The sequence below is a fragment of the Cystoisospora suis genome, assembly GCF_002600585.1.
Source record: "Cystoisospora suis strain Wien I chromosome Unknown contig_4241, whole genome shotgun sequence".
NCBI lineage: Eukaryota > Apicomplexa > Conoidasida > Eucoccidiorida > Sarcocystidae > Cystoisospora > Cystoisospora suis.
The window spans coordinates 1,976-28,300 of NW_027157033.1; the positions used below are offsets into that span (position 1 = coordinate 1,976).

The 26,325-nt window shown below is 52.1% G+C and overlaps 4 protein-coding genes across 4 annotated transcripts; 1 reads left to right on the forward strand and 3 right to left on the reverse strand.

Annotated features, from left to right (window-relative positions):
* Nucleotides 1-108: 108 nt before the first annotated feature.
* On the reverse strand, nucleotides 109-1,119 carry CSUI_007870 (uncharacterized protein). The gene has a single exon (XM_068068013.1). The coding sequence runs from the start codon at nucleotides 901-903 to the stop codon at nucleotides 568-570; it is 336 nt and encodes a 111-aa protein (XP_067920009.1). The 5' UTR covers nucleotides 904-1,119; the 3' UTR covers nucleotides 109-567.
* Nucleotides 1,120-1,706: 587 nt separating this feature from the next.
* CSUI_007871 (ribosomal protein l20) lies at nucleotides 1,707-3,333 on the reverse strand. The gene has a single exon (XM_068068014.1). The coding sequence runs from the start codon at nucleotides 2,706-2,708 to the stop codon at nucleotides 2,343-2,345; it is 366 nt and encodes a 121-aa protein (XP_067920010.1). The 5' UTR covers nucleotides 2,709-3,333; the 3' UTR covers nucleotides 1,707-2,342.
* A 78-nt stretch (nucleotides 3,334-3,411) lies between these two features.
* Nucleotides 3,412-18,709, forward strand: CSUI_007872 (uncharacterized protein). The gene is made up of 13 exons (XM_068068015.1): nucleotides 3,412-7,263; nucleotides 7,858-8,580; nucleotides 9,044-9,279; nucleotides 10,140-10,322; nucleotides 11,241-11,398; nucleotides 11,966-12,190; nucleotides 12,629-13,750; nucleotides 14,019-14,083; nucleotides 14,283-15,302; nucleotides 16,020-16,128; nucleotides 16,904-17,001; nucleotides 17,463-17,614; nucleotides 17,825-18,709. The coding sequence occupies exons 1-9, from the start codon at nucleotides 4,307-4,309 to the stop codon at nucleotides 14,362-14,364; spliced, it is 5,751 nt and encodes a 1,916-aa protein (XP_067920011.1). The 5' UTR covers nucleotides 3,412-4,306; the 3' UTR covers nucleotides 14,365-15,302; nucleotides 16,020-16,128; nucleotides 16,904-17,001; nucleotides 17,463-17,614; nucleotides 17,825-18,709.
* A 2,395-nt stretch (nucleotides 18,710-21,104) lies between these two features.
* Nucleotides 21,105-25,740, reverse strand: CSUI_007873 (adaptor complexes medium subunit family protein). The gene is made up of 4 exons (XM_068068016.1): nucleotides 23,282-25,740; nucleotides 22,568-22,697; nucleotides 22,069-22,178; nucleotides 21,105-21,454 (listed from the first exon to the last, which is right to left on the reverse strand). The coding sequence occupies exons 1-4, from the start codon at nucleotides 24,763-24,765 to the stop codon at nucleotides 21,118-21,120; spliced, it is 2,061 nt and encodes a 686-aa protein (XP_067920012.1). The 5' UTR covers nucleotides 24,766-25,740; the 3' UTR covers nucleotides 21,105-21,117.
* Nucleotides 25,741-26,325: the final 585 nt, after the last annotated feature.

Genomic DNA, 26,325 nt, shown 5'->3' on the forward strand with positions numbered 1-26,325 from the left:
CCGTTGTCGCACATCCGAGCACTGGCGGACCGGAGCGTGTTGCTGCCGCGGTCGTACGGGCTGGCAGCACACTTACCACGTGCTCAAATCATGAAGACACATTCACGTTGACTGCTTCGTAGCACCGTACACACTCCAATCGATAACCCTGGTCACTCGTAATGCTTCGCCCGCTTCCTCCTCTCGACTCCTCCTGCATGCACTGTTGAGTCTCCTTCCCGCAAATCTTTTTGACTGAGGCGGTCGTATTTTTTGTGTCCTTCGCCCGATCGCTGCTCAGCTGTACGGAGTACCCATCCGCTTACGTCTCCGTTCTCAAGGGAAGACACGGTCCTAAAGAGAAACAAACAACCCTTTTTCTCCTAGTCTGTGCTTCGGCTCAGATACTGTCCGTCTTCACTCGGCTTCTTTCACGGAAGCAAAAACACGGGAGGAGAAGAAAGAAGACGTTACGACGGTTCCGTGTGAGGATCCACACACCCAAGAACCGGCAAAGAAAAAAGGGAGCGATAACACTCGTCTTCGACCCTTCCTTCTCGAACTAAAGAAAACCGAATAAGAGGCATGCTACTGTTTTGCCAGCAAGCTACTTCCTGACAAAACAGGAGAGGCTGAAGCGATGGTTCTGATACCGTCAACTTCCTCTGTCAACCAGGCGTCCAAAGAAGTAACCTGAGGCCTACAGGCCTGAGCAGGTCGCCGACGACGGACGCATGGATAGAATGAAGTTACTGAAGTAGCGAAACGAAAGCGGGCAGGCAAATCTAACTTCGAGTACTCCGCCCCGAGCACATGAATGAAAAACGGAAGATTCTGAGACGACAGGCACGGAGATGTACACATTCTAGGCTCACTGCCAACTAATTTCCTGACCGCACTCGCTTTGTTTCCTGCGGTGTACATGAGCTCGCTACTCAACTAGCACTCTGTGGCGTCTTCATTGTAGCACACTCAACCGGACTTTCCACTGATGCGCGCAGTCCGGCGGCCATGGAGTATCAGGCCATTGATCCTGCAACAGCTAAACCGCAGGCGGAGAGAGCCTGCACGGTCAATTTGCACGACCAACACGAAATCTCGCCCCCCCTCTGAGCGTTCGCCCCCACACATGGAGAGGTGTAGCCACGAGGAAAACAAAAGGTGCGGCTTGAACTTTTCCCCCAAACGGCATAGTAACTCGCTCAAAAAAGAATGGCGAGGTGAAGTTGTCACCGGTGTATGAAGTCACACTTTGGTAGATGTTTCTCAATTTTGTCCGCGTCAAGGGGGGGAAGGTCCTTTCGTAAACGGGTGTGTTGTGTCGTGATGCATGAGCACCTTCTTTGGGAAGGTACATCTAATTGCCTAGGACTCCGATAACCTGTACCTCGTCTGCCTTTTCTCTCTTTGTGTGGATTTTGCAGTGCCTTATTTCCATCATCAGAATGTGGCTTACTGTACAGTCCCGAAGGCGGAAACACAAGCGTCGAGAGCTTCTTTTTCTGGAGCAAAAAAATACATAAGGGTAGTTAGTTCTCCAAATCGCTACGACTTTTCTGTACAGCCAAACGATGCCTTGATACAAACATCCTTGGACGTCCTCCTGCTAGCACGCAGTCGCTTTCAGTGAGGCAGAACGAAAGACAACTAAGCCTATTCTTTTACATAATGAGCAGGCAGCGCGACGTGCTGAATCGTCGTTTAAAGGTTCTCCACTACGCCACGACTCACCACTGGATAACACGCCGGAATATGTAAATGCATGATCCAAACGAACGACCAGCGAAGTGTCTAGATAAGTGCAAAGAGGGCGTCTCCGAGAAACAGCAGCCAGACAAGCGTCTTGCTGTCTTTCACTGACAAGCAAAGGGGGTTGGAATCGCCTCTGAACATTACACACGGCAGGATGTCGTCGGATACAACAGAAGAGAGAAGACAGCCCTTCAGTAAATGTGCCTTTCTCGGACGAGCTTCTTCCTCCTTCCCTTGCCACGCGACCAAGTGAGACGGGGTCTGCTTCCGAAAAACCTTTGTACAAAGAAGTACCGATGACAACGAGACTACCTTGAAGAAAAGACTTGATTGATGTGAACGCGTGCGACCTTTTTCGTTCGTCCTCCCGCTGTGACACGGATTTACTTTTCGAGCAAGCCAACCACACACCGAAGTGCTGACGTGCTCTCAATATTTGGCCGAAGGAGGAAGAAGACACATCACAACAAGCACCGAACACACGTAGTAACAGCAAATTGGTTCAGAAACCCCGTGCAACTGGAAAAAAAAAACCAGGAAACTAGGGCTTGAAACCTTTTAGTCTGACGACCAGACGCGATTCTACAAGACACCTGAGGTATTACTGGTAGCTAGAGGTCACTGATGTCTCGGACCTTGGCTGGAGTCCAAAAATAGACTCGTTTGCCTTCATTGACAAGAGCTTTGAAGGTAGCGGGTTCTGTTTCAGCAATGTTAGCAAGCATCTTTCTATCTAGCCAAATATTTTGTCTCCATAGGCTTGTTGATAGCCAAGCATAAGGAAAGCTCCATTCACGGCCTGCTGCGTTGATTCTTCCAATCCAAAAAACACGATATCGCCTTTGCCTTTGCCTTCTCATGATGTACGAATACAGGAGTGCCTTCATGGCGCGGACTCGGGCAATCTTGATACAATTGCGCGAGCGACCTCGGAAGCCCCGAACCACCTCGAAAATGACATCTCGTGGGATCTGCATGATGGTGGAAGGAGGGGGGGAGCGGGGGGGCGCGGAACGAGAAAGGAATGACGAGAAAGACAGGGGAAGAAGAGGCGGAAGAGGAAACACAAGCTGAGAGGTACTGGGCCCGACCGGATGACGTGGCACGCGTGCGGACCCGCCACGCCTCTGTGATGTGAGACGGGGAAGCGTGTGTTTTTTTTTCGCCGTGAACTCCACCAAAGCGATCAAGGGTTAGATCCTTGAAGCAGGGTAAGTCTGAAGAGGCCAGGTGACGCAGGCGAAAGAGAAGTGAAGGGAGTGAGGACGGGAAGCACAAGTGCAGACGGAAGACCGGAAGTACGACCGAGACAGAAAGCGGGAGACAACGAGGAAGAGAAAAAGCACGGCAACAAAAGAGGGCGTGCAGAAGAAAAGAAAGAGTTGAAGACTCGCTGCCAAAGCATGCTACGGAATTTCTCTTAAGGGAGGCACCTCTCTGCTTCAAAGGAGGACTCGCGACATTTTTCCCTCCTTCGGAATTCCCTCTTCAGGAAATGAAGACGTATTCTCGGAGGACAGCTATAGTGAGCGTAACTGGAAACTGTAGAGGAGGCATATTTTGCATACAAGAAACCGTTCCAGAATTCTTCGGGTCTTGAGCCTTTGTTCGAAAGTAAGCCGAGCTTTCTTTAGAATGCACCTCCTGTCGCAGCTGTTGTCCCTTCTTACACTAAACGCAGGAGGAGGAGGGAGCGATGTTCGTCTCAAAGCCTTCGGCTCTCTACTTCTGGTTTCTGCTTTGGCCCCCCACTTGTTTGTATTTGTTGTCGGATTTTTTCTCACCTCTAGTCTTTTCCTTTCGGAACTCATCTATCTGGTGTGCCGAGTCACTTGGGGTGTGGCTCGAGAACAGCAAGAAGTGTCCCCTTCTCTTCTATGCCGTTACCATTCGTCGTCGCTCCTTCCACAGAAGAGGTGTACACCCAAACTCTCATTCCTCTTCTCAATCTCAAGCTTGTCTGTTTCTTCTCCAAAGGCTGCGTAGCTGGAAGTACAGGCCTTTCTTAACTATCTTGCATACATGCGCTCCACCTCGCGGTGTTAGAGATTCAGTTTAGTCCCTATGGTCTTCTTCGTCAGCGACAAAGAAGTTTCAATGTGTCCCCTTCAGATTTCGTCTTTTTGGCCACCTGAGCGGAAGTAGGGTCAGCCTTCGTTTTTCTTCTTTTAATTCCTTGCCGTTCCCTTTTCCAGATGGATGGGCTCAGAGTCTTCTTCGACTCTGTGCTGCTTCGGAGTCTTGTTTTTTAGCATTCTCCCCTTTCACGAGTAATCTTTGCTTCTCTTCGCGGGTCTTTTTTTCTTTTTTTTTCCTTTGTCTTCACCTTCTCTTCGCCAGAATATTTGTCTTCCCCCCGTCACTACTGGCACGTAACGGCTCTGAAGACCCCATAAAAAGGCGTGCAGCCGTCACTGGTGATTCTCCAACCTCCCTCACTTTCGAAGCACTCTACATATCATGTTATCTTCCTACTGTTGTTTCTCACTCTCCGCACTTGTGTAGACTCTCCTTCCGTCCGAAGCCGCCGCTTTTCTCTGAGAACCCGGTGTATTTCATCCGAGGTCTTCCCAAGATGTTCCGTGTTTCCTCGGGTTCATCCCTTCAACAGTCTCACATTTCACAGCGATCTCCTGCCTCAGCGACAGCTGCCGGCACTCTTCTGTCGTCTGCGTACAGTTTTCCCACAACTACAGTATCCGCTTCTGTGGTTTCTGCTTCAGAATCTGCGTCATCTCCTTTGCCGGGTAACGAGCATTCCAATGGCACTCCCCTTACATCCGAAGAGGCGTCAGTCGTTCCCCCGTTTTCAGCTGAACCTCATCTTCTCTCGCAAAGTGGTGTTGCCTCGGAAGGAGCGCCGTCTCAGCAGCCCTCTACAACTCCAGTGACTGGGTCTTCGTCGTCATCTCTGTCTGTATCTTCTCCTTGGAATTCCGAATCTTTTTGCTATACATCTGCAACACATTCTTCTGTGTCCCCCTCGTGTACTCAGCTTCCTTCCCGTGCATCATTAGACGGTGTCGCACTCATGAGGGACAGGACTGGCTCTTCCTTTTTCCGTTACGGTGGTCTTCGTCTGGTTGATTGGAGTGGAGGAGAACCAGAACAGTTGCAGCAAATTCAAAGTAAAGCCGGAGAAGTTTTTTTCACTCATAAGAGCAACTGTATTGCAAAGTCCAATCATGTAAAGTCGCACAGCCATGATGAGCAAGAGAAGAACTCGGCAAAGCTCCTTCGCAGGAGAGTTTTACCCTGCACTCTAACAGACCGTGATGCGACCTTGAATGCATGTATCAGCGGGGGTAGCGGCCCTGCACTCTGTCAATTGCAACAGCAATTGAAGCATCTTAGTGGTGGCGACGGAGAAGGAATATCTCCCAAGCCTTGGGTTGATTATTGCCTGAGGAAAAAATCGAGTAGAGGGGACGCAAGGAGCCTTGAGAAGACTGGCACCTGTTGTATGCGTAGCGCTAAGTCGGCTTCGCACTGCAAGTCATCATGCGTGAATGGCCGTGGGTCTCTCGATAATAACGTGGACGGTGCATGTGCGAAGAACGAGAAAGAGCTTCATGTAGAAGGCCGAGATCCATCTATTGAACCGACAACCTCTCATCTGAAGGTAGAAGATACTCTTAGACAAGAAGTAGATCAACAGAAAGGAGGTGGCGTGGAAGCGTATAGCGGACGAGTAGGAGGGGGGGGACGTGTATCCGGTGGCTCTGGTCACGATCATTGCTTGGGCCAGCAAGATGCCCCTTCTTTTTCACACAACGGAACGGCCGATGTTGTTTCTCATGAAACTCCTGATTCGCTTCACCGTTCAAGTCCAATTGAGAAAGGTATCTCGGACCATCGTGTAAGTGGCTCTTCAGTAAATAAGGGAGTCAAGAGAAAAGGCGCAGGAGTGGATGGCGACGAAGCCTCTTTCGGCTCCGGCACAAAGCGGAGACAGGGAGAGGATGAAGACGACGAGCGAGTCTTATGTTCCCGTACAACCCATGCAAACCCACCCTCAGACGAGGAGGAGAAAGAGAAGGAGGCCGAGGAGGAAATAACTGAGATGAATTTCGTCCGAAGATTTCTAGCTGTTTCTGCTACTCCCGAAGATCTTCCATCTTGTCCGGTGTTATCCACAACACAGGGAGATGGAATCTCTCTCCTACTCGGTGGAGCGCGAGGTACTGTCGGAGTATGTGAAGGTGGGAGATTTCGGTGGGAAGTTAAGATTCTTGACATTGCAAGGAATGGACTTGATAGTGGAGGAGGAGGAAGTATGGACTTTAGCTCAGGGACAAATCGTTCCGGAAGTGAAGGAGGTAGAGTTTTAAGTATACCTTCTCTATCTGAAGGTCGGCATTCTGGAGGAGCGAATGGCCTTCCATTAAATGATGGTATATCTCCTCCTGTCCGCGAAGGTACTAACGTGACTACAAGTTCGGAACACCAGGCTCCTAATGGAGAAAGTACTTCTGTTACAACTAACAACACGGCTACTACTACCAGCAGGACTGGTCTATCTTCTATTCTTCCTCCTTCGCATCGATTTATATTTGCTTCTTCTCCCACATATTCTTTCCAGCGAACTTTCGGCGAAGGATTAGTGCGTGTCGGATTCTGCACTGCAGAAGATAGTCTCTTTTTAGGAGACAGCGTGACAAGCCTAGGCATTGATTCAGATGGATATGTTGTCCATGCTGGTGAAGTGTTGAGGCAAGAAACACCGGAGGAAGAGGATTCACTACAGAGGGGGGCGGGACTCTGGGATGCTTTTCTCTCTGCAAAGAGCAGCATCCACTCTTCCCCAAACTGTGGACATCTCCCTTCAGGAGGCGGTCCCTTCCCTAGTCCACAGCAAGAAGGGACAGGAGGGGAAGGAGAGATCGGAGGGGCCAGTTACTTTCCATCTGATGGTGGGGAGATAGCACAAGGAGGCGGGGGACAGGAGACACTTCCGTCTTGTCCTCCCACCACTGCGTCGTTTCCTTTACCTGGCCCCCCTGCGTTACCTGGAGGTGTTTTCTTTTCGAAAGAGAATCGGCTATGTCGACCTTATCTCAGAGCAGGAGATGTCCTGACTGTCATTCTGAATATGAGAAAAGAGGAATGGAGAGAAGACGGCCTTTGCAAAGCATGCGGTGGCGTTCGTGTGTGGAAAGGAGATGTTGTATCCGAGAACGATCGAGAGTCCATGGGACAGACGGAAAAGAAAGAAGGAGAAAAGGCGCAGATAGGAAGGAATGGAGCAGAGGGAGGTGACGATGAGAAGAAGAAAAAGAGAAGGAAGAAGAGGGGTGGAGGAGGGCATGCGTATTACACTATTGACGAGACTCTGGGCACAATCGAAAAGCAAGGAAATTTGAAAAAAGAAGCAGACAAGGCCGATCATAATACTACTATGAAGACCAAAAGAAAGCCCGCGTGTTCGTGTTGGTCTGTGTCTTTCTTCTGCAATGGCGAAAGATTACTCGCACCAGTGAAGCTTCCAGAGGAGTGTAGAGGGCAAGTCCTCTTCCCGTGTATAAACCTTCGGTAGGTCTCTGCCGGGGCAACTTCGTTGTTACCAGAGAAGCCGGCGATACCTGTAAAAGTGACGTGTGCTTCTTAGCGAACACAGAGCTCTATGCCAGTTCGAGAGAACTCCTTGTCGCACGCGGAAATCTGCGCTGATGAGTCATAGAATGTTTGATTGTGTCGGTAAGAGCGTGTCCAGTCAACTGTGAAATCTTCCTGGCAAACGAGCGCAGAGAACCAGAGAAGTTTTTGTTTTCAGGATGTGTCTACTGCGGGGGCAAGCGAGTATTGCGGATGTGTGTGACTGAGGCCGGGAATCTGAGTAGATTCAATGGTGCGACCCCTAACAGGGTCAAACACGCGAAATACCAGAAGATCATTCTTCCTCTCTCACCGACGCTTTCTATAACAGCTCTTGAAGGCTATGGCTAAATTGCGCACCTCCGGTGTCCATGTTGTACTTTCCTCCGGTTCACAAGAAAGTCTTGAAAGTCTGACACTCATGACATCAAGGTGCAGACATGTTTCGGTCGCCCGTGGTGACCCTCAAACAATAGGTAAGTATATGATGACCCGGGAAGCCCTTTTTTATGCGGGTGCTCTGTTTTTCAGGTGTGCGACCGTGCTCGTCAATTTTGGCTGTGTCCCGTCTTTCTGTTCCCTCCCCTTCGCATGCCCAATGCTACAAGATCACTCATTTTCTTCCTCCTGTCATTCTCCCTCGGTGTCTCTCTCCCCGCATCAACTAAATTTCATTCCTTCTCAAGAGGAACTAGAGTCTCCCTCAGGTACTCCCGCCGAAGCCGAGGTCACCGTATGCGTAGGTTTGCCTGGTATGGGAGTGTTTGACTTTCTAGACGAATGGAAGACCGGAAGGGAAAGGAAACGAGGGAGACCGATCTTCGAAATTTCCGCGCGAACCATAGCTCAGTGGGCACAGTATAGCCTATCTCATGGGGTCCGGGGTCCCAAGTGCCCTCTCAATCATGGTGGAAGCCGATCGACTTTCCGTGCCCTAGAAGATAGTTGCGGGGGTGCAGACAACAGTCACAGCAATCTGAACGGTAGCAGCACTTCCTGTTCCACGAGCGCGGGCGCAATGACGACGGGACCAAGCCAGAGAAAGTGTTGTCGGTGTTATGAAGAGGGAAGCGCGTCGACGCGAGCCGCAGCAGTCATCGCCGACCTGTCCGCTGGCAATGCAACGTACAGTTCTTCCTATCGTGGGGGGGGCTGGCGGGGAGGAAGAGATGAAGATTTGGTAGTTGAAAGCTCATCTCTGGGTCTTGGTATCCCTGGTCTGGATGATGTCGCATCTCTCAAGAGATCCTTGGAGTACGCCCCTCATTCTTCAAAGAGCGTGTTTTTCACAGTGCTTCTATCAGGCGCATGCTCACGCCGTTGGTCGACTTCATTTTCATCGAGAACTCACTTCTTTGATAGGCACACAAACTTGTCGGTCGGGATATTGTTTCAGTCGCCGGCAGTCGTTCTCGTTGCGCTTGCTCGGGTCTTTCGCGTTGTATTCTCTTCTCTTCTTTTCCACACTGTGATGTCTTTTTTCTCGTGGACATGGTATACATGCACTCACAGCAGCAGGGTAGGTCTTGTATGTAGCAGGCGTACTCTAACGTCTGGGTATGAGTAGCATACCAGGTGAGTCATGGAGATATCATGGGGAGCACACGTAGGCATGCCGTGCGTGCTTTCCATTGTGTAGAGTACTTTAGCGTGGAGAGTTTAAAGAACTTTCTCAGTATTGTGTGACTGCCTTCCGTTTCTCTGTTGTCCTCCCCAGAGCCATCGCTGCTTCGTGCCGCCGGGCAGACTTTGTTATTGTAAGCCTTCTGGCAAATCTTCGTGAGGGTCATCGCCGCAAGCTTCTCGCGCTCTTCTCCGCTCCATGGTTTTCATGCCGATGCCTCCTTGTGGTTGGGCCGCCCCCATTGAATTTTCTCACTCGCATGCAGCAGAAGCTTCATATGGACCAACCAAGACTCCACTTCGTCATCCAGCAGCTTCAAAAAAGATATGGTATGAGAAGATTCACAGGGTGATGTCTCATTGTTTCTTCTGGAGATCTTTAGTTAGTTTGTCATCCTTCTGTTGTCATGCTCTTATCCATCGAAGGACCACTTCATTCATCGCTGTTCTCCAGTCGCTGAGGCCTGCCGTGTTCACGTTTTCTTTGGTAAGGTTTACTTTCCTTCGACGGCGTGAACGTCCTTTTTACGGTGCGCTGTTTGTTTCGTCGAGGAGGAGCAGGGGTGTGAGGTCGCAGCAGGATATAGTTATGATGTCCGGGGCAGAGTGCGGTATTTTCTTGCACATGTGCCTATGTATCTATTTATTGGCTTTCTGAAGCTTGAAGCAACTTCAAGGTGAGACATTGTTAGTGTGTAACTGGGAAGGGATGGCAGGGCATAGGGCAACTGCTCCCGGCGATCTTACGTTGGAGTGGATACAGTGCTGTTGGCGGTGTCTGACGGAGAGACGAAAGGTCTTCTTTAGCGCCTTTTGTGAAGGCAGATTCTTGGCAAGGCACTGTCGTGTGTTCGATGCTTTCGAGGTGGTGGTCCTGAGCTTCTATACGTCCGAGAACGAGCAATTGAGCGGAAAGTGGATGCTGTGTTTCTGTGACGAAACGCGTTGTAGAGCGGGGACAGCTCATCGTGAAAGGTGTAGTTCTGATTACGATAAGGAGAGACCGGGTTTGGTGAGTTCATGGACTAGGTAACCGCCGTAGTTAAACCTGCCAGCTCAGCATCTTCCACGCAGTAAAGAGGAACACCCTGATATAAATTCTGCCTGGAAACAAGGACGATGTAGGTGTATACACATTAGAAAGGCGTGTCTTGCCGGTGTCCGCCTGCGGTCGGGTATTCATGCTGCAGCCCAAGCTGAGGAAGCTCGGGACACGAGCACGTGTCAGGCCATCGAGGCCGATCTTCGGCGCTTTCAGAAGAGCCTTGAAGATGCTCTGCAAGTACACCCTCCTGAAACTTTCGACCCTGCTCAGCCGTGGATAAATCCGCTCGTCGACGACGTGCCTCTCCGTCAGATAACCTCGAGATTAGGTGCGTACCGTTATAGCAGCAGATTAGCAGACTGAGGGAGCAGTGCCTTACGAAAAGATTCTAAGTGGAGGTTGTTCTCTCGCTTGAGCCAAGATTCTAGTCCTGGTAGCCGGCACAACACCCTGGAGTCCACTGATACGTGGCTGGTCTCAGGGGCGTCCCCAGATTTTTTTGTCGTCTCTGCCTGACGCGTTCATGCTTGGGGGGGGCACGCTCAGATCTATTGGCTGGGGAATACAACCGGGTAAGGGTGATTTGCGGTCTGCTGTACGTACAGCCGAGGTACACTGTTTGTAGCGTGCCTGTCATAGGGCACTCTATGACAGCCGGCATAGTCCACCCCATGACAGCCCGGCGTTTCCGAGTACTTTCCTTGTAGTACCCGGTGGCTCAGCGGTGGTGGCCAGGAGGGTGAAGAATGGATACATAAGTTTTGTGTCTCAGCTAACGAAGAATAGTTACAAGTATCATTAATTTGTGACAGTGCCTGTGTGCGCAAGTCTTACGTGAATATCCTAAGTCTTGTGGATCGCCTGTCGCTTCTCTCTTCTGTGGGGTTTCAAGGGGGAAATGAGAGAAGAGGAGCTGCCTTCTGTTTCTCGTTTTGAAAGTGTCTCTTAGGTTAGCGTGTGTCGTGTCTCGTCGCAGCCAGATCGTGCTGGTGCAGTCGAATGTGTTTGATAAGCTTGGAAGAGAGAAGCCGGCAACGACGACTGATTGACTCAGGTAGTAGGCGAGAACTCTGTGTCTGTATGGCCGTCTCTATCGTTTCTTCGTGCACTTTCGTGGCGTGCCGTCTTGCTAGTTCACTTGTCTTTTCGGTGATGTTTGATTGTGGGAAGGTAAGAGCGAACCGCGTTCGCAGTGATATGCGTGTTCGGTTCAGACTGCTGTGGTGTGCGCCTACCTGTTCTTCAGATCAGCTTTCCATACCAAGTCAGGCTGAAGGATTCAACGAGATCGAAGTTGCGTGGCGATCCAGTCTCAAGGATGTCAGCGACAATTTCTTTACGTGGAAAGACCGGATGATGAAGCGCCGCTACGATCGCGACTTGAAGCCTCCTCCCTGGATGGCTGTAAGCACTTTAGCCACTTTTGTACACACAGCCCGTGTCTGTCTAGACTTGTAGTTCTATGGAATTCCAAGCAGTTCAGGTGCCCAGGAGTGCTCCCATGCAGTTGTAAATATACACGGTTCGATTATGTGTCTGGGACTTCCTAGTGCATATTTCTGGACGGTTGCCATCCCTCGACAGCTATATCCGCGTGTCCGCGCATGTATGAAGATTATAAAGTGAGTCTGGTCGTGTTTTTGACATGGTGCCGTTCTTTTTCTGTGAAGTCATGCCTGTGGTTAGTCAGGGTAGCGCTCAGAACATGACCGCTCGTTCCATGCGACAGCGTCAACTGCGCCCCAAATCGTGTCAGCAATGCTCTTGAGGCACTCCAGTCTCTTTCTGCGTTCAATGTTTTGTACGCACTCCATACAGTGAAGCATGGTTGGTCAACTGTGTTGCTATTGTAGTGATGAAAGAGAACCTTGGAAATAGAACGTTTGGGCATACTCCGGACGTGTGTGTCAATGGGCAAGTGAGGAGCTTGAAAATGGGTGAAGCGTCTGCGACAAACCCTTTCTTTCACAGGCTCAGCTTCGGAACTGGGATGACAAGAAGAATACTCTTAGACAACACCAGCGCGCGGTGGCGACGCGCTATGCTCGGGCTTTGCGGTATCTGGACGCGAGTTCGACCGTTATGCCTACGGACTTCGATTTTGGATATGCCGATCTCAATCACGTTATCAAGGAGGGAGGAGACAAGGAGGGCGGCAATAACAGCGTAAACAAGCTCCTGCAGGCTCTCAAGTCGGTACGTACGGCTGCTTCAGATCGAACGCGCTCCCGGGTATCTCTGTGCTCTCGGGCCAAGTGTTTTCTCTTTCCAGTGCTGGGTACCTGATTCGAGACGTTGTGGGAAAGAAAAGGCGGACCAGCGACCAGCTTTGACGAGGCAGGCAAGTTTTTTGAGTGCCTCTAGCGGGCACGCTGGTCCTCTTCAGTCAAAGCAGGGAGCATCGTGTCGGATATCATGGTGCCCCGTGGTCCCGTCGTCGTGATACTGTCGACACCTGTGTTCCGTGCTCCTGGTGCGACTCTTTTAGCACAGCAAGGGCTTTGGTCGCTATCAATGTCCGTAGTAAGTGTTTTTAAGGAGGCTCTCCGTCGCGCGAAGCTTCTTGCCAAAGGTGTTCCAGGAGCCCAGCGACCACGAGGATTGGCAGATGCCGGTTTGTTGTGTCCGATTCAGGTTGAGCAACATGAGGAGGAAACCAGAGCGTGGCCTTCGTCTGACGCTTCCCTTGCGTCGTCCGCCAGTTCGTCTGATGCCAATTACGGACACTCAGGATCCTTCGGAGAGTCTGGCGCGGCTGAAGCTGTCCCCAACGAACCTGGCAGTCTTGAGGAAAGACGTTTGGAGGTCGAGAGGGCAGCCGACCAGGAGATCAATGCTTATGGGCTCAATGTTGAGTGGGGAGCCTCCAACCAGCATTATTCAGAGGGCGCCTGGCTGCCTGTTGTCTGTTATGTTGGTCCTGCCGCTCAGGTTCCATCGGCATCTCCATCGGCCGGAGTGGGGGAATCGCCCTTCTCTATCGCAATGGCTGGTGGGTCGCTAGGGGCCGCTGGTCTTCCGTGTGACTGGGGAGGGCCAGCGGGTGTTGCGGCAGCAGCGGCCATGGGTTTTGGCAGCTCTTCGACCGATGGCTATAGAACCGATTCCGAACAGGGTACTTCACTAACACATCACCTGCAGTCGCAGTCGTCGGGTAGTGTTCAGTGTACTACGGCAGAGGCGGATAGTGTATCCGCTGGCTCTAATGCGGCTTCCACACAAAGTTCAGCAGGAGGACAAGGTGGGCAGGTTGCCGACTACAAAGGAGAAGAAGGACACTCTCACCATTTGGTCTCGACTCCGGCTGAGACAGCTGCCCGGGCAGCTCTTGCGGCGAAGGCGATGCTCGCGGCATCATTGAGCCAGAATAATGACGGGGGCAGCAGAAAACGGGAGAAAGGACGTGAGGAAGGGACAGATTCGTCTGGTTCCAAAAAGGGAGGAGGTGAGGCTTCTTCCGTGACTTCTTCTCCTGTAATTACAGCCAAGTCCGAAGCATCTCTCGCGGAGTTGGGAGGGGGGGGAGGAACGAACGAGGAGAACCAGACCAAAAACAAAGAGACGTTGGAGCAGAGTGTCCTTGACTCGATTGTTCGTGAACACACACTTCGCATGGACCATGTCAATAAGGCTGTAGCTCTCTCTCAAGCATCGGGCACTCCAGGAAGTAATACAAGCGCCGGTGCAGCAGCTGTTGCGGCGGCAGCCATGCTGTCCCCTAATGTGACAGTGCTTGGAAGCTCCAATGGGAACGAGGTGAGGGCTTTCTTGGCACATTAGCGCGCCAGGGCAGCTACCATTGTGTAGCTTCTTATTCTTCTTGACTTCTTTTTCTTTGCTTTTATTCTGCTGCGTATGACCCTCCGCCTTGGCGTATTCCGCCATGTTGGCCCGCCCTGCAAAAACAGGGGGCGTTCTCCTCTCCGAGACGGCTCGCAGTCGAGTGCAACCCGCGGGCCTCACGGGGTACACTGGACGTCACACCTAAGGGCTGTTTTCCGCTTTGGTGGCTATATACCTACAGCACGGTCTTCTGCAGTGTGCCGGCAACGGACAGAAGCGGAGCGAACGTTTCTCCAGTGCGTACAGGTCAGCACGCTACGGTATGTTGACTCCACACGCTACGTCACTGTTCCGAGCATGCCTCACAGATTGGTTCGGTACCTGCGGCTGCTTTCTCGCTTGAAGAGGGGATCCAACAGTCAGCCAAGCTCTGCAGTGATATTCTTTCAATGTCCTGTCTTCGTTTCCCTGTCTCCGGCTGTACGTCTACGCAACTTTGTGTCAGGCGGTGCTTCCCCCTGATGGACGCTTTCCTCTCTTCATTCATTTCGAGCACGAGGACTGGAAACTTCTTGAGGCTCGCGTAGAGTTGCACATATTTCTCCATGCCTTTGCCCAAGGTGAGTTGCTTTCGCGGGATGACGGAGTTCCGTAGAGGTAAGTGCGATGCCGAGCGGTCTACACACTGAGGCACTTGCGAATGGGACTGTGTGAGATTCGGGTTGTTCTGAAGTTGAGGGAGATGAATCGCCTACGTATGCCATACAATACCGATGAGAACGTGTGTGACCGACTGCAGCTTTCTTGGGAATCTTGTTCCTCGTTGCACCGTTGCCGCTCCTGCAGATCCTTCAGGCGGGACGCTGTTGCGCGACACGCCGTCTGTAGAGGGGGGACAATGCCGCCTTTCCTCCCTCTCTCCAGTACCAGAGTTTTCGTGCGTATATTCCTGCGCTACACGACAGACGCCCCATAGGTCGCATGTCTGACGCAGGCGGACTGCACTGGCAACCATCCGAGCGAGAAGACACTGTACAGGATCAGGCTGGCTCTTGGTAGCGCTTTTGACTGCATCAAGTATTGGGAGGAGACGATTGACTTACGTTGGAATGGTGTCTGTATCGTCTTCCGCGATCGCAGGTGTTGTCACATTGTACGTGTGGGACGTCCTAGCACACAGAGTAGAGTCGATTTCTAGAGGAATGTCAAAATAGAACTGGGTTTTCGACGTGGTGTGAGACGCCTCGAGATGTGGCATTTCCAGTGTTCTGATGATACTTTTCAAAAGCTTCTCTGGCAAGGAGGGCTGAACACCGTCGAGCTGTTCACTCGTGGGTGCGCCATTCAATTGAAGAAGTTGCTCACCAGCCCGTTTCAACGTTTTTTCTCTCGTAGCCTGCGTTGCGTTGTTGTTTCCAGTGACTGCTGATAATGACGGGCACGTTCCCATTGAGCTCTTTACGACGTACTACCGAACCTTCATGGATCGGCCGTTTTTTGCCGATGACTACCCTAGCTGTCTCATGTGAGCCCCCAACGTATTAGTGCACAACTATAGCTGTCGCGTAACTCTTGGTAGTATGATACGTATAGGAGAAACTACATGGTCGAGCTATCTTGGATTTTTGTCGATACTATCGTCGCGTTTATCGCCAGGTGGGGGGGGGCCGTTTGTGGTATCGTTGGAAACGAAGAGAGGACGCGAGACTCCAAAAAGCTGTTGCGAACGGTGTAACTGTACCTCTTTTGGGCTATCTCCAAATATCAGCTGAGGTTCTTTCAGGGATTCCCCTCGACGTGGTTTGCGCTGTCCAGAAGTGACCGGCTTTTCCGGGGACGGTGTCGAGCGTTGATTTCTTTTTTTCAAATCCAGCGAGCTAGCAGTCAAGGAGACAGCGGCAATCGTGAAGGCTCTCCGGATCGGTCTCCCCTGTTTAGGCAGGGAGATGTTCTCTCCTCAAACCGCCTGTTGCGCCATAGCAAGCGAGTAATCAGTGCGTGGGCTCCTTACTACATCCGTAGACTAATGACCGGTGATGCTGTTTATATCACCTTTCTCGTTCTCTCGAAAGTGACAAACCGACTTCGCAGTTTGTGCTTTCGTTGCTTCCCCGCGAGCCGTTTTACTCTTCGGACCTCTTCCCGGCCAAGGAAAAGGAGATACGAGGTACCCCGAGAGTACTTTACATCGCCACCCATGGTTTTCTGAGATAGCTCTGTACTTTCCTGTGTATTCGCGCAGCTTGACCGATCTTTTCGAGCTTGTCAGCGACACCCTAGGAACTCGTGAAGACCCTGCCTTCGTGTATCCGCGTCTCCCTCCGCATACACCTCTTGCCACCTTCGTTGCAGTAAGTCGGCTGACAGCCGGTTCGTTTCGCATTCCGCGATAGTTCAGCCTCATTCCGTGGCTGGTTCTTGGATGCGGCCTGGATGAGTAGTACGAGTGAAGCATGGTGCTGTTAGAGCAAACATTTTTCTGGCTATGCTGAAAGAAAGTCTTGAGTACCTCGAGAGGGTGTTTCCTCTCCGACAGACTTTCTTTACTTTGTCTCGAGTCAGAGATTCCCGCGGGCGTCTCACGGATTTCTCTTTCCGTTGCTGTGGCGCATGGAATGCGCTCATTTCGTACGGGATACCAAAGCTATGTCTCAGAGCCTATCGTGCTGTCATTCATCGGTCATGATGTCTCCTGCCTCTGGTGGAGTAGGATGAGGACCCGTCAGAGAGAAGGGCCAGAGAAGAAATTGCCTTCGACGGAGTGTTTTTTCCAAAAGAATTCAGGATTCGTCCCACGTTCCAGTGATTCTTTGCTCCATGTAAACTCCAGAGTATGCAACACCACAAGCACGCATGTTCTCATACATTTCCCCAGGACTTTCTGTCGGTCGACTGGTGGGTGGCATCTCGATGAGAGAGAGGCGTCTCTTCTCAACGGTCACCGATTGAAGGCTTTTAGAATCTTCCTTGCATAAGAGAGCTTCATCCAGCTTTCTCCCTCTTACCGGATGAAGGTGGGCCCACGCACGGGTAGGGAAGGTGTTCCCTGAAAAGCTGGCATGCATGGTTTATCTGTCCGCTCATGTAGTATTTCTGGTTTGTCCGTACGTACTACCGAATCTGCAGCTGACCGAGAAAGCGCGCCGAGTCCGAAGATTTCTTGTTGGAGAAGGAAGTGGTTATAAGCTGCGGAACTGGAAACCCCAGAGCAGGGGTAGCCGAGGGTAGGTGTTTTTCCGTAGGTTGCCCTAGGAAGACAGTGAGCTGTTTTCTCCCGCGTAGCTGGCATAATCCTCACAGAGCAACACCACCGTCGGGGTACACTCTCACGTGTGTCTCGCTTCGGGGTGATCGTTTTGTAGGCTTCTTCTGTGTATCTATTGCGGGGCTGCACGAGGCCTTTCCTTTCTGTTAGCATGGCCACAAGGACTGTGGTTGACAACCCTGCTGGGGGCTCATTTTGACCTCCGCCCTTCCCACGGCAAGGTTGTCATTCGCGTGCAGACGTGTCTGCTGTACAGTGGCTCCGGGGTAGGGCTGTGTCTCGGCTAGAAGGTATGTCATCCATGCACGGGATTGGATTCCTCATCTCTTCAGTCTCCACTCGATGGCCTCCCAACCTTCGTTCCGCCTGCCGGACAAGGTACATACGATCTTTCCATGTGTTGCCATCTGTCGCCTGCAGCTTGGGATCGAATGCTTCTGGCGGCGCGGGAGCTGCGACATCTCGTAAGTGGCGCCTCATTCGTGCTTGTGAAGAGCTCGTGATCCGCTTTTCTTTGGTGATTCCGTCTCCCCCTCAGATAGCGTTCACCAACTTTCTAGCTGAGTCGTCCAGTACGCTGGGAGATGATGTTATTCCGTAATTGTTGCGGGGGCTTGAGAAGCTGCATGCGTGTATGTCTAGATGGAGTATAGAGTGTAATAGCATAGCTGCATTTCTCGAGCCCGTCCTTACTCCCGACTTCTAGTTTCGTATCAAATCGGAGATATTTTTCGTGCCGTCAACGTGACGTCCGCTTCTGCTTTTGTGTGATTGTCATGCAGAAACTGCCGCGGGACGCAGCTACGACGCAAAAGGGCGGGTGAGCTTGTGTTTACACCCCTGAGTCAGCAGCCGTGCGTCCCCTGTTGTCTGCACAGAGTGGCGAGGCGATCTGATCGAGTAGCTGCCTTCGCGTTCACAAAGTAGCATTGGCTGCTCTCACTCGCCGAAAGGGAAATATAGAAAGGGGCTTTGGCACGACAGTTTCAATAGCCCTCGTCCTTACGAAAGCCACCCTGCAGTGGATGTAGCTCGAGGATGGTTCTGCTTGTGGTACTCGTACGCGAGCTAGCTCGTTGTCAAGCGTTCTCGCGTCGTCACGAAGTTCTGTCATGATGCCTGCAGTCTAGCTGTACTACCGGACGGTAGAACAGAGCCGAACATAGAGAGCTTCACGAAGTGGTGTGAAGACAGGGGCCAGCATGGACTATCCTTAGTGCATTTGTAGCGTAGAGACATCCTGCCCTTAACAATAAGAAGAAAGAGGGGTTGTTGTACGATACACACCTTTGGGTGACCAACAGCCGAAGTGGCCGTCGGCTCGTCGGCTGAAGTGTGTTTTGTCAGCCTGTTTCTAGGTGACAGGAGACATCTTCTTGGACAGGAAGCATGAGATTGAGGATCAGTGGCTGCGGTGAGAGAACCTGCGTCTTCATCTCCCGGATTTCCAACGCGGAGCAGGTAGAGTGTTTTCTAAAGCATTGTTCACACGTCTTTCTGTTAATAGTTGAAATCAGCTTCGAGTGACGTAGCCGACTCATCGTGCACGTGTGGTGTGAGCAGTTGTCCTCTCGACGTGGTACTACCCTCAGGCTTCTCCAAGTTTAAGCTACGCGGGCGCGGACTCCAAGCGTGCCCGAGGGTTAACAAACTACGGTGATTCGGGTAGTGGATGGTCCTCTGATGCTCATGGTCAGCAACGAACGCCGGCGGCTTCCGGGGGAAGCCAGCAGGGAAGTTGTGGAGTGGGCGGCTCCCGAGGTGGATCATCATACGGCCGTGGGTTCCGTTCACGCGGAGGCAATTGGGGGGGGAACAGAGGAGCGGGGGAGAACAGTGCGCTTTATGGGGGAGCTGGCGGTGCCGCTGTTGTAGGTATGGGCTCCAACGCTTCGCCGTACGCTATGAACGGACCTGCTGGATTGATGGGCTATGGGGCAGCCAATGCGGGAAACTATTTTTACGATGCCGCTACGATGCAACAGCACTACATGCAGTATCTACAGATGTACCAGCAACAGGTCATGGGCTACTATCAGCAGCATTATATGCAGTAGGCCTAGCGCCGGTGGTACCTTTACGTTGTGCGTCATCCGCGAAGGGACAGATGCGGCGGGGCCAACCCTACTCGCGCCTGATAAATATAGTAGGGCGAGGAAGGGGGGCCTGCCGCGTGTTGCCTTGGCCCCTGAGATCCACTGGTATTCGCGGGAGGGACGGACACTAACTGATAGAGCCGTCCCGGAACCGCGTCTAACTCGTCATTTCCTACACAAGCATCACAACATACGCAGTGGGGGAGGGGACCCGAAACCAACACAGAGGAGCCGCACGTCAGCGGGGAGACTCCCGTATGCTTTTGTGTACACAAGGAGCAACACATTGTCCTCGTGTTTTCTCAGCATCCGAGAAGACTGTCGGGTGTGCGGTTTCCGCTTTTTTATATAGCCTTAGAGCGCGGCTTGGGAGTACCCATTGCCCGTGTGCGCCGTCGCCGTGGACCAAAGTGCCCTGGCACCACCGCCCTGGTGGCAGCCTTCTAAGCGCCGTAGACCTGTGTTTGTCTTTGCTTTGGTTGGGGTGAACGGCGACAACGTTACGGTTAGCATCGATACGTTCTGATATCCTGCTGGGTTTCCTTCATCGCGAATCAGGATTGCCCCCAGTTTAGTTTTTTTGTAAGCTCCTTCCGTGTTTTTTCCGTGAAATCAAGCAAACGGCAGCGAGACTTCTAAATCATGCGGCTTCAGAAAAGCACATGGATCCCACCGTGGTGACGCGTTGACGAATTGGAGGCCTTGAAGCAGAAAGGCGAACGACCTCCCAGCCATACAGCGGCAGTATTCACCTTTCTGTTGTGATGATTGTATGCAAAGCTCCAGAGTTGAAGCACTGCAGCTGTGTTCAGGCAGTCCGTTAGGACAGGGCGTGTTGGGTTGTGTAGCCCGTGGTACGCGAAGCTGTCCCGTAGTGACGTTCCTCTGGCGGCACTCCTGTATCCTGACGAACGTCGCATCGCAGCCCCGCAGGCGCTTAGAGAATGAGTATACTCTTTGGTCGTACATTGGCCTCAAGCAAGCACACTGTACGATATCTCTGCTTCCGCCACCCAGTTACTCAGTCGGAGGAGACTGGCAAGTCTTGCAGCGTACGCTGATGAAAAAAGATTCTCGATGTAGCGAGTTCACCCAGCATCCCGCATGTGGATATGCTGAAATCAGGCAGCGACTACGTTCTTTAATTTGTGTTCCGACTAAGGACGTGCCATGCCGAGGTACTCCCGTATATTGTGCGGCACATATACGCTCAAGCATCCTAGCGGGGTTCGATCTGCTGGGTGGTCTCGACATGCCACGGCTTTAAGGTTCGGGTAAGGTGGCGCCCGCTGTGGCGCAACTCACAAATTCTTAAACAACAGGTCTGCTTGAGTAAACGCATCTCCGCCGACGTTCCGGAGGACTGGACACAATATCGAAAAAGACATCTGATTACGCGGCGTTTCTTTCAAAACTAAAACGTCGGAGAGGTAAAGAAGCTCCGAGCGCACGCACACTAGGACATATTCAAAAGAATGGTGTACGCACACTCCTCTTCTCTGTTGAGTAGGCATAGACTCGCTGTATCTCCGTGAAGACGCACAAGACGCCACCACTGGACACCGACTCCCACCAGGAAAATCGCTACACGGATCTCGTATCCCCGGGGCACGACTTTCGAGCCATTCAGTACTTTCCCGCCTGTGCTGTATTACAGGGCGACTGTTGCTTCCAGCGGCGAGTGCCTCGAAACGTTTCAGACAGTATCTGAAACACGGGCGTACGTAACTCGTACCTCGACTTACACTGCAGGAAGCTCCGTGTATCCAGAACTCGGATGCTCTGAAGGGTGCACATCGCTAGGGCTTTCTGCGCAGCCCTAAGTGCGTCAACGCGTCTCCGAAGTAGTAGCCGTGAAGGCGTTTCAACAGTGGAAAACCTCTGATGTCTTCCATGCAGTTTTGTAGAGGTTATGGTTTGCTTAACAAGAAACATAGAAACAAAAAAAAAAAAAAAAGCGCGTACGAGGCCCTTTTCTGTTAGAGTCGATGCTGGTATGTCCCTGCCTTAGTAAGGTATCGAATCCACTTGATCGTCCTGTAGTTACTTTTCTCTATTATCTTCAAGTAACGGATGCAGAGCCCGCTTGCAGTAAACATGTGAATCGTAAATCGTAAGCTCAACGGAGGCCGTTTCCACCGAGAAGAGGGAAGCTGGTGTGGCGCAGGGCTGGCGATACTCCTGCCCTCTCCACCTGCGCTCGAGCTGGTACCATTTCCGCCACCATGCGCCGAGCCTTGGGGGACCGGCCTTTGCCCGCCCTGAGTAGCCAGATGAAGTTCGTACCGCAGGAGATACTCCATAGCACCAGGATACCTGCAAGACAGCAGAAAACACGCGTCGCGGGTGCAGATGTACAGCAACACATCGGGCCACCCCCAGCTATCGAAAGAGAACACAACCACGACAGCAGGTCAGTAAATTGTCCACGAGACCCGATGGATCTGTGGAAAAGTCACGTATATGAGCGGCCGCCGCAGTACAACCAAGGTGTACGGTTACCCTTCTCCGAAGCTACCTCAAGATACACGTCTTCACTCACTATTCAGAGAGCCCTGCACATGACAGAAGACCATCAAACCTGCAGAAACATACTTTCAGCATAACCCGGACAACCGAGACATAAAGAGAAACTCCGACACATTCATTTCACGCTCTCGGGGAGAGGCAGTTATGCACTTGGCACTTACCGAGTGATACACGTTCTGAAACTGCGCACAGACCCTGAGTGAGAGCCGAGTCAGTAGGATGCGAAACCAGTCCATTCCACGTGCCTACGAATATCAGCTCCAAGCCCTCCTCCCCCCCTTCCGCCCCTCCCTGAGGGCGCGTTGGTGCAGACCCGGTACGTACGCGGGCATGAAACGTACGTCTTTGAAGCACTCATTTCGAGACGAACGGAAGACAAACTTTCACGAAAAGGTGCTTACTTCTTGATTCTCCAAACTACGGCCTGTTGTGTGTTGTCAAGAGCCGCCTTTCCGATGCCAACGTGCAGGAGTTGAAGGTCGCACAGAGACGGCGGGCACGGGATAACTACCTGAAAGAAGAGAATCTCATACAAGGATGCGCTTAGCTGCAATAGCAGAAACAGGCCTGACCTGTGTTCCCCGTCCGCTCTGTCTACAGGCTCTCAATGATGTGAAGCTGTCCCTGCGCAAGTGCAGCTTCTTATTAGAGTGAAAGACACACCACTCACTTGTACCGTAAAGGGTCTGCTACTGTACGCACTCGTCCTTTGTACCCATGAGTTCCTCCAGTTTTACCACTAAAACTGAGGCATCACGCTACAGAAGGAAACGCGTGTTCGGCTTCCAAGAGCTCGAGTATAGTAAAGGGCGGAAGTATCCTGTGCAACTGGACATCTACAGTTTACATAGAGAGGTGTTTTCATCATACAGGAAAAATCTCTCACGAAAGATGCGTTACCTCAACGTTGGTGGCAGCAATGTTTTTCTCGAAAAGAGCTTTCAGCAAAATGACACACTCCATGCGTGTCGGCGACCGTTCCTGAAGAAGCGGGAAGATTTTGAAAGGTAAGGAAATTCCCTCCGAAATCCTGAGAGTAACACCAGAGAGTTCGCATATACAACGGAGAATTCTTGGGGAACACACGCACCTCAACATGGAAGTTTAGACTGACGAATCAGCAAGTGATACAGCAGAGCGAACGTCACGCTTTGACAACCATTGGTACCTTGGACGCGAAACTGTGTATTACTCTGTACTAGTTGCAGCCGAAGGAGGCCTTCGTTGGATTAGGAGTGTGTACACCAGCGATTCTTGGGCTAGCGCGCCTCAGACTAATAAGCGGGCCGAAATATAGTTTAGCATCATTCAGAGAAAGTACCTGTGACGTGATGCCACACTACAGCCTCGACTGTACTTCCTCAGAGCCCACAGTACCGTAACACACTCGCGCTGACGCTTTGCCTGCTGTTTCAAGTGCCACCACAGTAGAACAAAGCCCGCTTCCGAAGTAACACCTTAAGCCTCTGTAGCACTCTAGAGGTACACACACAGATACGGACAGATAGACACATAGACAAGGGTAGATATTCTGTCGGAAGATGAGGCCTCGAACCAAACCAGCCCAGTGGCTGAATCACTAGTAGCACGCCCCGCCAGTATACACAAGCTCACCGATAGTTCATGAGCCGGAACGTGCCGTCTGGTGGTACAAAAGTAATGGCGCGTTCGGTGTCAAATTTCGACAACCGAACGCACTGATGGAATCGACAGTCATCAAGGAGCACACCGCCTGTCCCCCCACCTGAACGCCCCGCTCCCTGCTGCTGCAGTGTTAGGCCAGCAGGATCCCCTCCTCCTCGTGTAGAGTCCGAAGCAGCGGTGCTGGGTCCCGGTGCTGAGGTGCCACTCAAGACCGTACGTCGCTGTCCATCCTGCGTCACTGTACCACTCTGGGTAGCAGGAAGGCGATCATTTAATCCGAATTTGCACTCAGGCATCCCTGAAAGTCGGCAGTTAACTAAGACTTCGCCGCTAACGTCAGCTCGCAGTACAACGCCGTTAGCAGAAATGAGCACGTTTACACACTCGACAACGTCAATAAAGACTTCATTGCGTTTGTACTTTAGCCCCGGGGCTCGCCAGGAGCACGCGCCTGTCACCTGCCTTGTTATCTGCTTCGATGTAGCGATATCAGCAAGCTCTCCTCGTCCCTGACTGCCTCTGAACCCTACAAGACCTCCAGTCCCTCCCATCGCGCCATCCGACGTAGCTCCCTTCCCACCTCCACCCAGAGTGTGATCTGGCGGCCAATGAAGCCCTTTTGTACACGTGACGAATTTCTTCAGGGCGCTGAGGTCCAAAAGCTGAGGAAACCCTCCATCGATGACTTCATCCAATAGCTCATACAGCAGCACACAGTGCTTCCTGACGAAGTTAGCATCGACAACTGCTGCAGAAGACAAGTTCACCCCTGCTGCACTCAGCCCCCTTCTGACAGCGCCCATAAGCGCTCCACTTCTTCCCCATGTATTTCCACTCTTGACACCCACCCTGTCTCCGACTCTCGCGCCGCCAAAATCCGCGGCCGAGCCCTCGTCTCCGGCGATGCCGGTGTTTGCTCCATCTCGGCTTGACGCGGCGAAACCACCGAAAGATAGGTCGCTCCGTAGAGAAGGAGAGGCTCCCAGTGCTGCTGTGCAGTATGCTTGGATCAAACTAGCCAAACGCCTAAGCACCTCCAGAATGCAAGCGACATTGGCGTTGTGCCTGAGGGCAGCAACGTAGACCACACCGATTTCTTCAGGTCCAGCGCTGCCTCCCCAACGGCTCTCCGCTCGTCCTCGGACAATTGTCGAGGTGGGGCCAAAGCCCGAGGTGTTCGAGGAGGGCCCACAAGGGGACCGCGTGGCAAGAGAACCACAACTACTCGGAGCTGCGAAGCAGCAAAAGGATGTCAGCGGGCTCCTGCCTTTTGCCTGCGGTTTGCAGTCTGGACTCCCGACGCACACAACAGGCGCAAATTCCGAAAAGGAACGAGACGAGATCGCAGTACGGGCGAGCGCCCGAAGATGATGTCCAGGAGGCTCAGGACTGGCATACACGCGCTGGAGTAGTATCTCTCCCTTGAGGGAAAAGATATAGAGAGCTGATATCATCGTGTGACATGCGGAATCTGATGTTTTCCTGGTGTCCCCCGCTATTTGTCATGCATCACGATGACATTCAGTCGCGGAAATGTTGATGGGAGTAGACGGAGTGTTAGCGGAGAAACTCATCTCGTGACGAAAAGAGAGCTCTCGGAATTACATTTTCACACCTCTCTTCTCGGCGCAGACGCTTGATTCGTCGCACAGGAAGATGTCTGAACTGGGACGCGCCTACAGCCCCCTCCGCGTATTCAGCCGAACATGACGGTGCAAGGGAAGAGAATGAGAGCTTGGGTCATAGTGTCCGGTCCGCCGTCCCTAGTCGTGATCGGTTGAAGAAGTAATGAAAAAATTAGCTGGGACGTTCTACAAAAGACAGTGTGAACCACACTCACAGTCTCACTCACGCAAAAAGAGAGCATGGCGTGCCACAGCACACGGCCGAAGTCGAATGGCGAAGATACTTCTTCACAGATGCGTACGGGAGCTCTAGTGTGGCAAGAGAGTAAGGTGACTAGCGCAGTTGATGCCTTTGGACAGCTACATTCCCGAGTGCAAATACAGCCACCCGTTACCGGGGAAAACTACCGACGCTCACTATTTGTCAGGAGTGAAAGGCAACTGGACCGTGACAGTCGGAGAACACTAGCACTGGTGTAACAGAAAAAAGCAAGCCTGCGGGAACTGACTACCACTGCAAGGAGACGTCACAAGCAGTTGCAGTTGCTCTGCCCCCATAATGAAAGCCCGGCACGCGGCGCAACTCAAAAAGACTTTGCAGAGCCTTCCCTGGCTGTACCTGATCGATCTGACTTACGCACGAGAGTATCTCATTCAAAGAAACGAAATCTCTTACGCGGTTCGGTGACTCCGACTAGGTAGGCGCCAGGAGTAGCTACTCGGAAGATCGAGACGTCAGTTGCGAAATGTGCCCTCCCAGGCACCTCTGGAGACATGGGAGACTACATGCAACTGTTTCTCCTATGTACTGCTTTCACAACCTCAGAATCACACCACATACTAGAAGTCCGAAAGCACGCCATCGTGTGGGCAGGTGGGCCTTTGTGACCGTAGCTATCTCTTCGAGGGTCGGGCACAGGTGAATGCAGAGCCGCGTCAGGGGGTCTGGATATGTGGAGGTGTTAAAGGGGGTGCTTGACGGAGCAGCGCAGCCACACCTCGGACAAGTGTTCCGTAGACAGTTCCACAGATAACATCTCTCAGATGGAATGCTGCGCTTCAGTGGCAGCTAGTGCAGTGCTCGGCTGAAACTCCGTAGTGCGTCATTCCCATGTGGAGAGGTGGTTAGAATTCGCTGTATTTTTACTGTCACTCCAACTGCTCCTTAAATAGAGACGACCTCTACGCCCCAAACAGAACATCCGTGTTGGTTTCTACGGCACCCCCACTACGCGATTGGACAACAGTTTCAGTCGACTCACCTGATGCAAAAGAGCCCGTAACCGTACCGTCGCCGTTAAGTCACATGTGTCCACTCATTAGCGAAGTCACATAGGCTGGCCCTCTCCTGAAACGAATATTCCCCCTTGAGGGTAGGCGGAGTGGTGT

Coding starts and splice junctions, on each gene's coding strand:
- CSUI_007870 (XM_068068013.1), bottom strand. CDS start 903: ATGTACACCGCAGGAAACAAAGCGAGTGCGGTCAGGAAATTAGTTGGC.
- CSUI_007871 (XM_068068014.1), bottom strand. CDS start 2,708: ATGCAGATCCCACGAGATGTCATTTTCGAGGTGGTTCGGGGCTTCCGA.
- CSUI_007872 (XM_068068015.1), top strand. CDS start 4,307: ATGTTCCGTGTTTCCTCGGGTTCATCCCTTCAACAGTCTCACATTTCA. Junction 10,323..11,240: donor TCAGATAACCTCGAGATTAG/GTGCGTACCGTT, acceptor CCTGTTCTTCAG/ATCAGCTTTCCATACCAAGT. Junction 14,084..14,282: donor CGTTTCTCCAGTGCGTACAG/GTCAGCACGCTA, acceptor ACTTTGTGTCAG/GCGGTGCTTCCCCCTGATGG.
- CSUI_007873 (XM_068068016.1), bottom strand. CDS start 24,765: ATGATATCAGCTCTCTATATCTTTTCCCTCAAGGGAGAGATACTACTC. Junction 22,179..22,567: donor TTGCTGCCACCAACGTTGAG/GTAACGCATCTT, acceptor CTCTTCTTTCAG/GTAGTTATCCCGTGCCCGCC. Junction 21,455..22,068: donor GTAGTTTGGAGAATCAAGAA/GTAAGCACCTTT, acceptor GCTGTCTTGCAG/GTATCCTGGTGCTATGGAGT.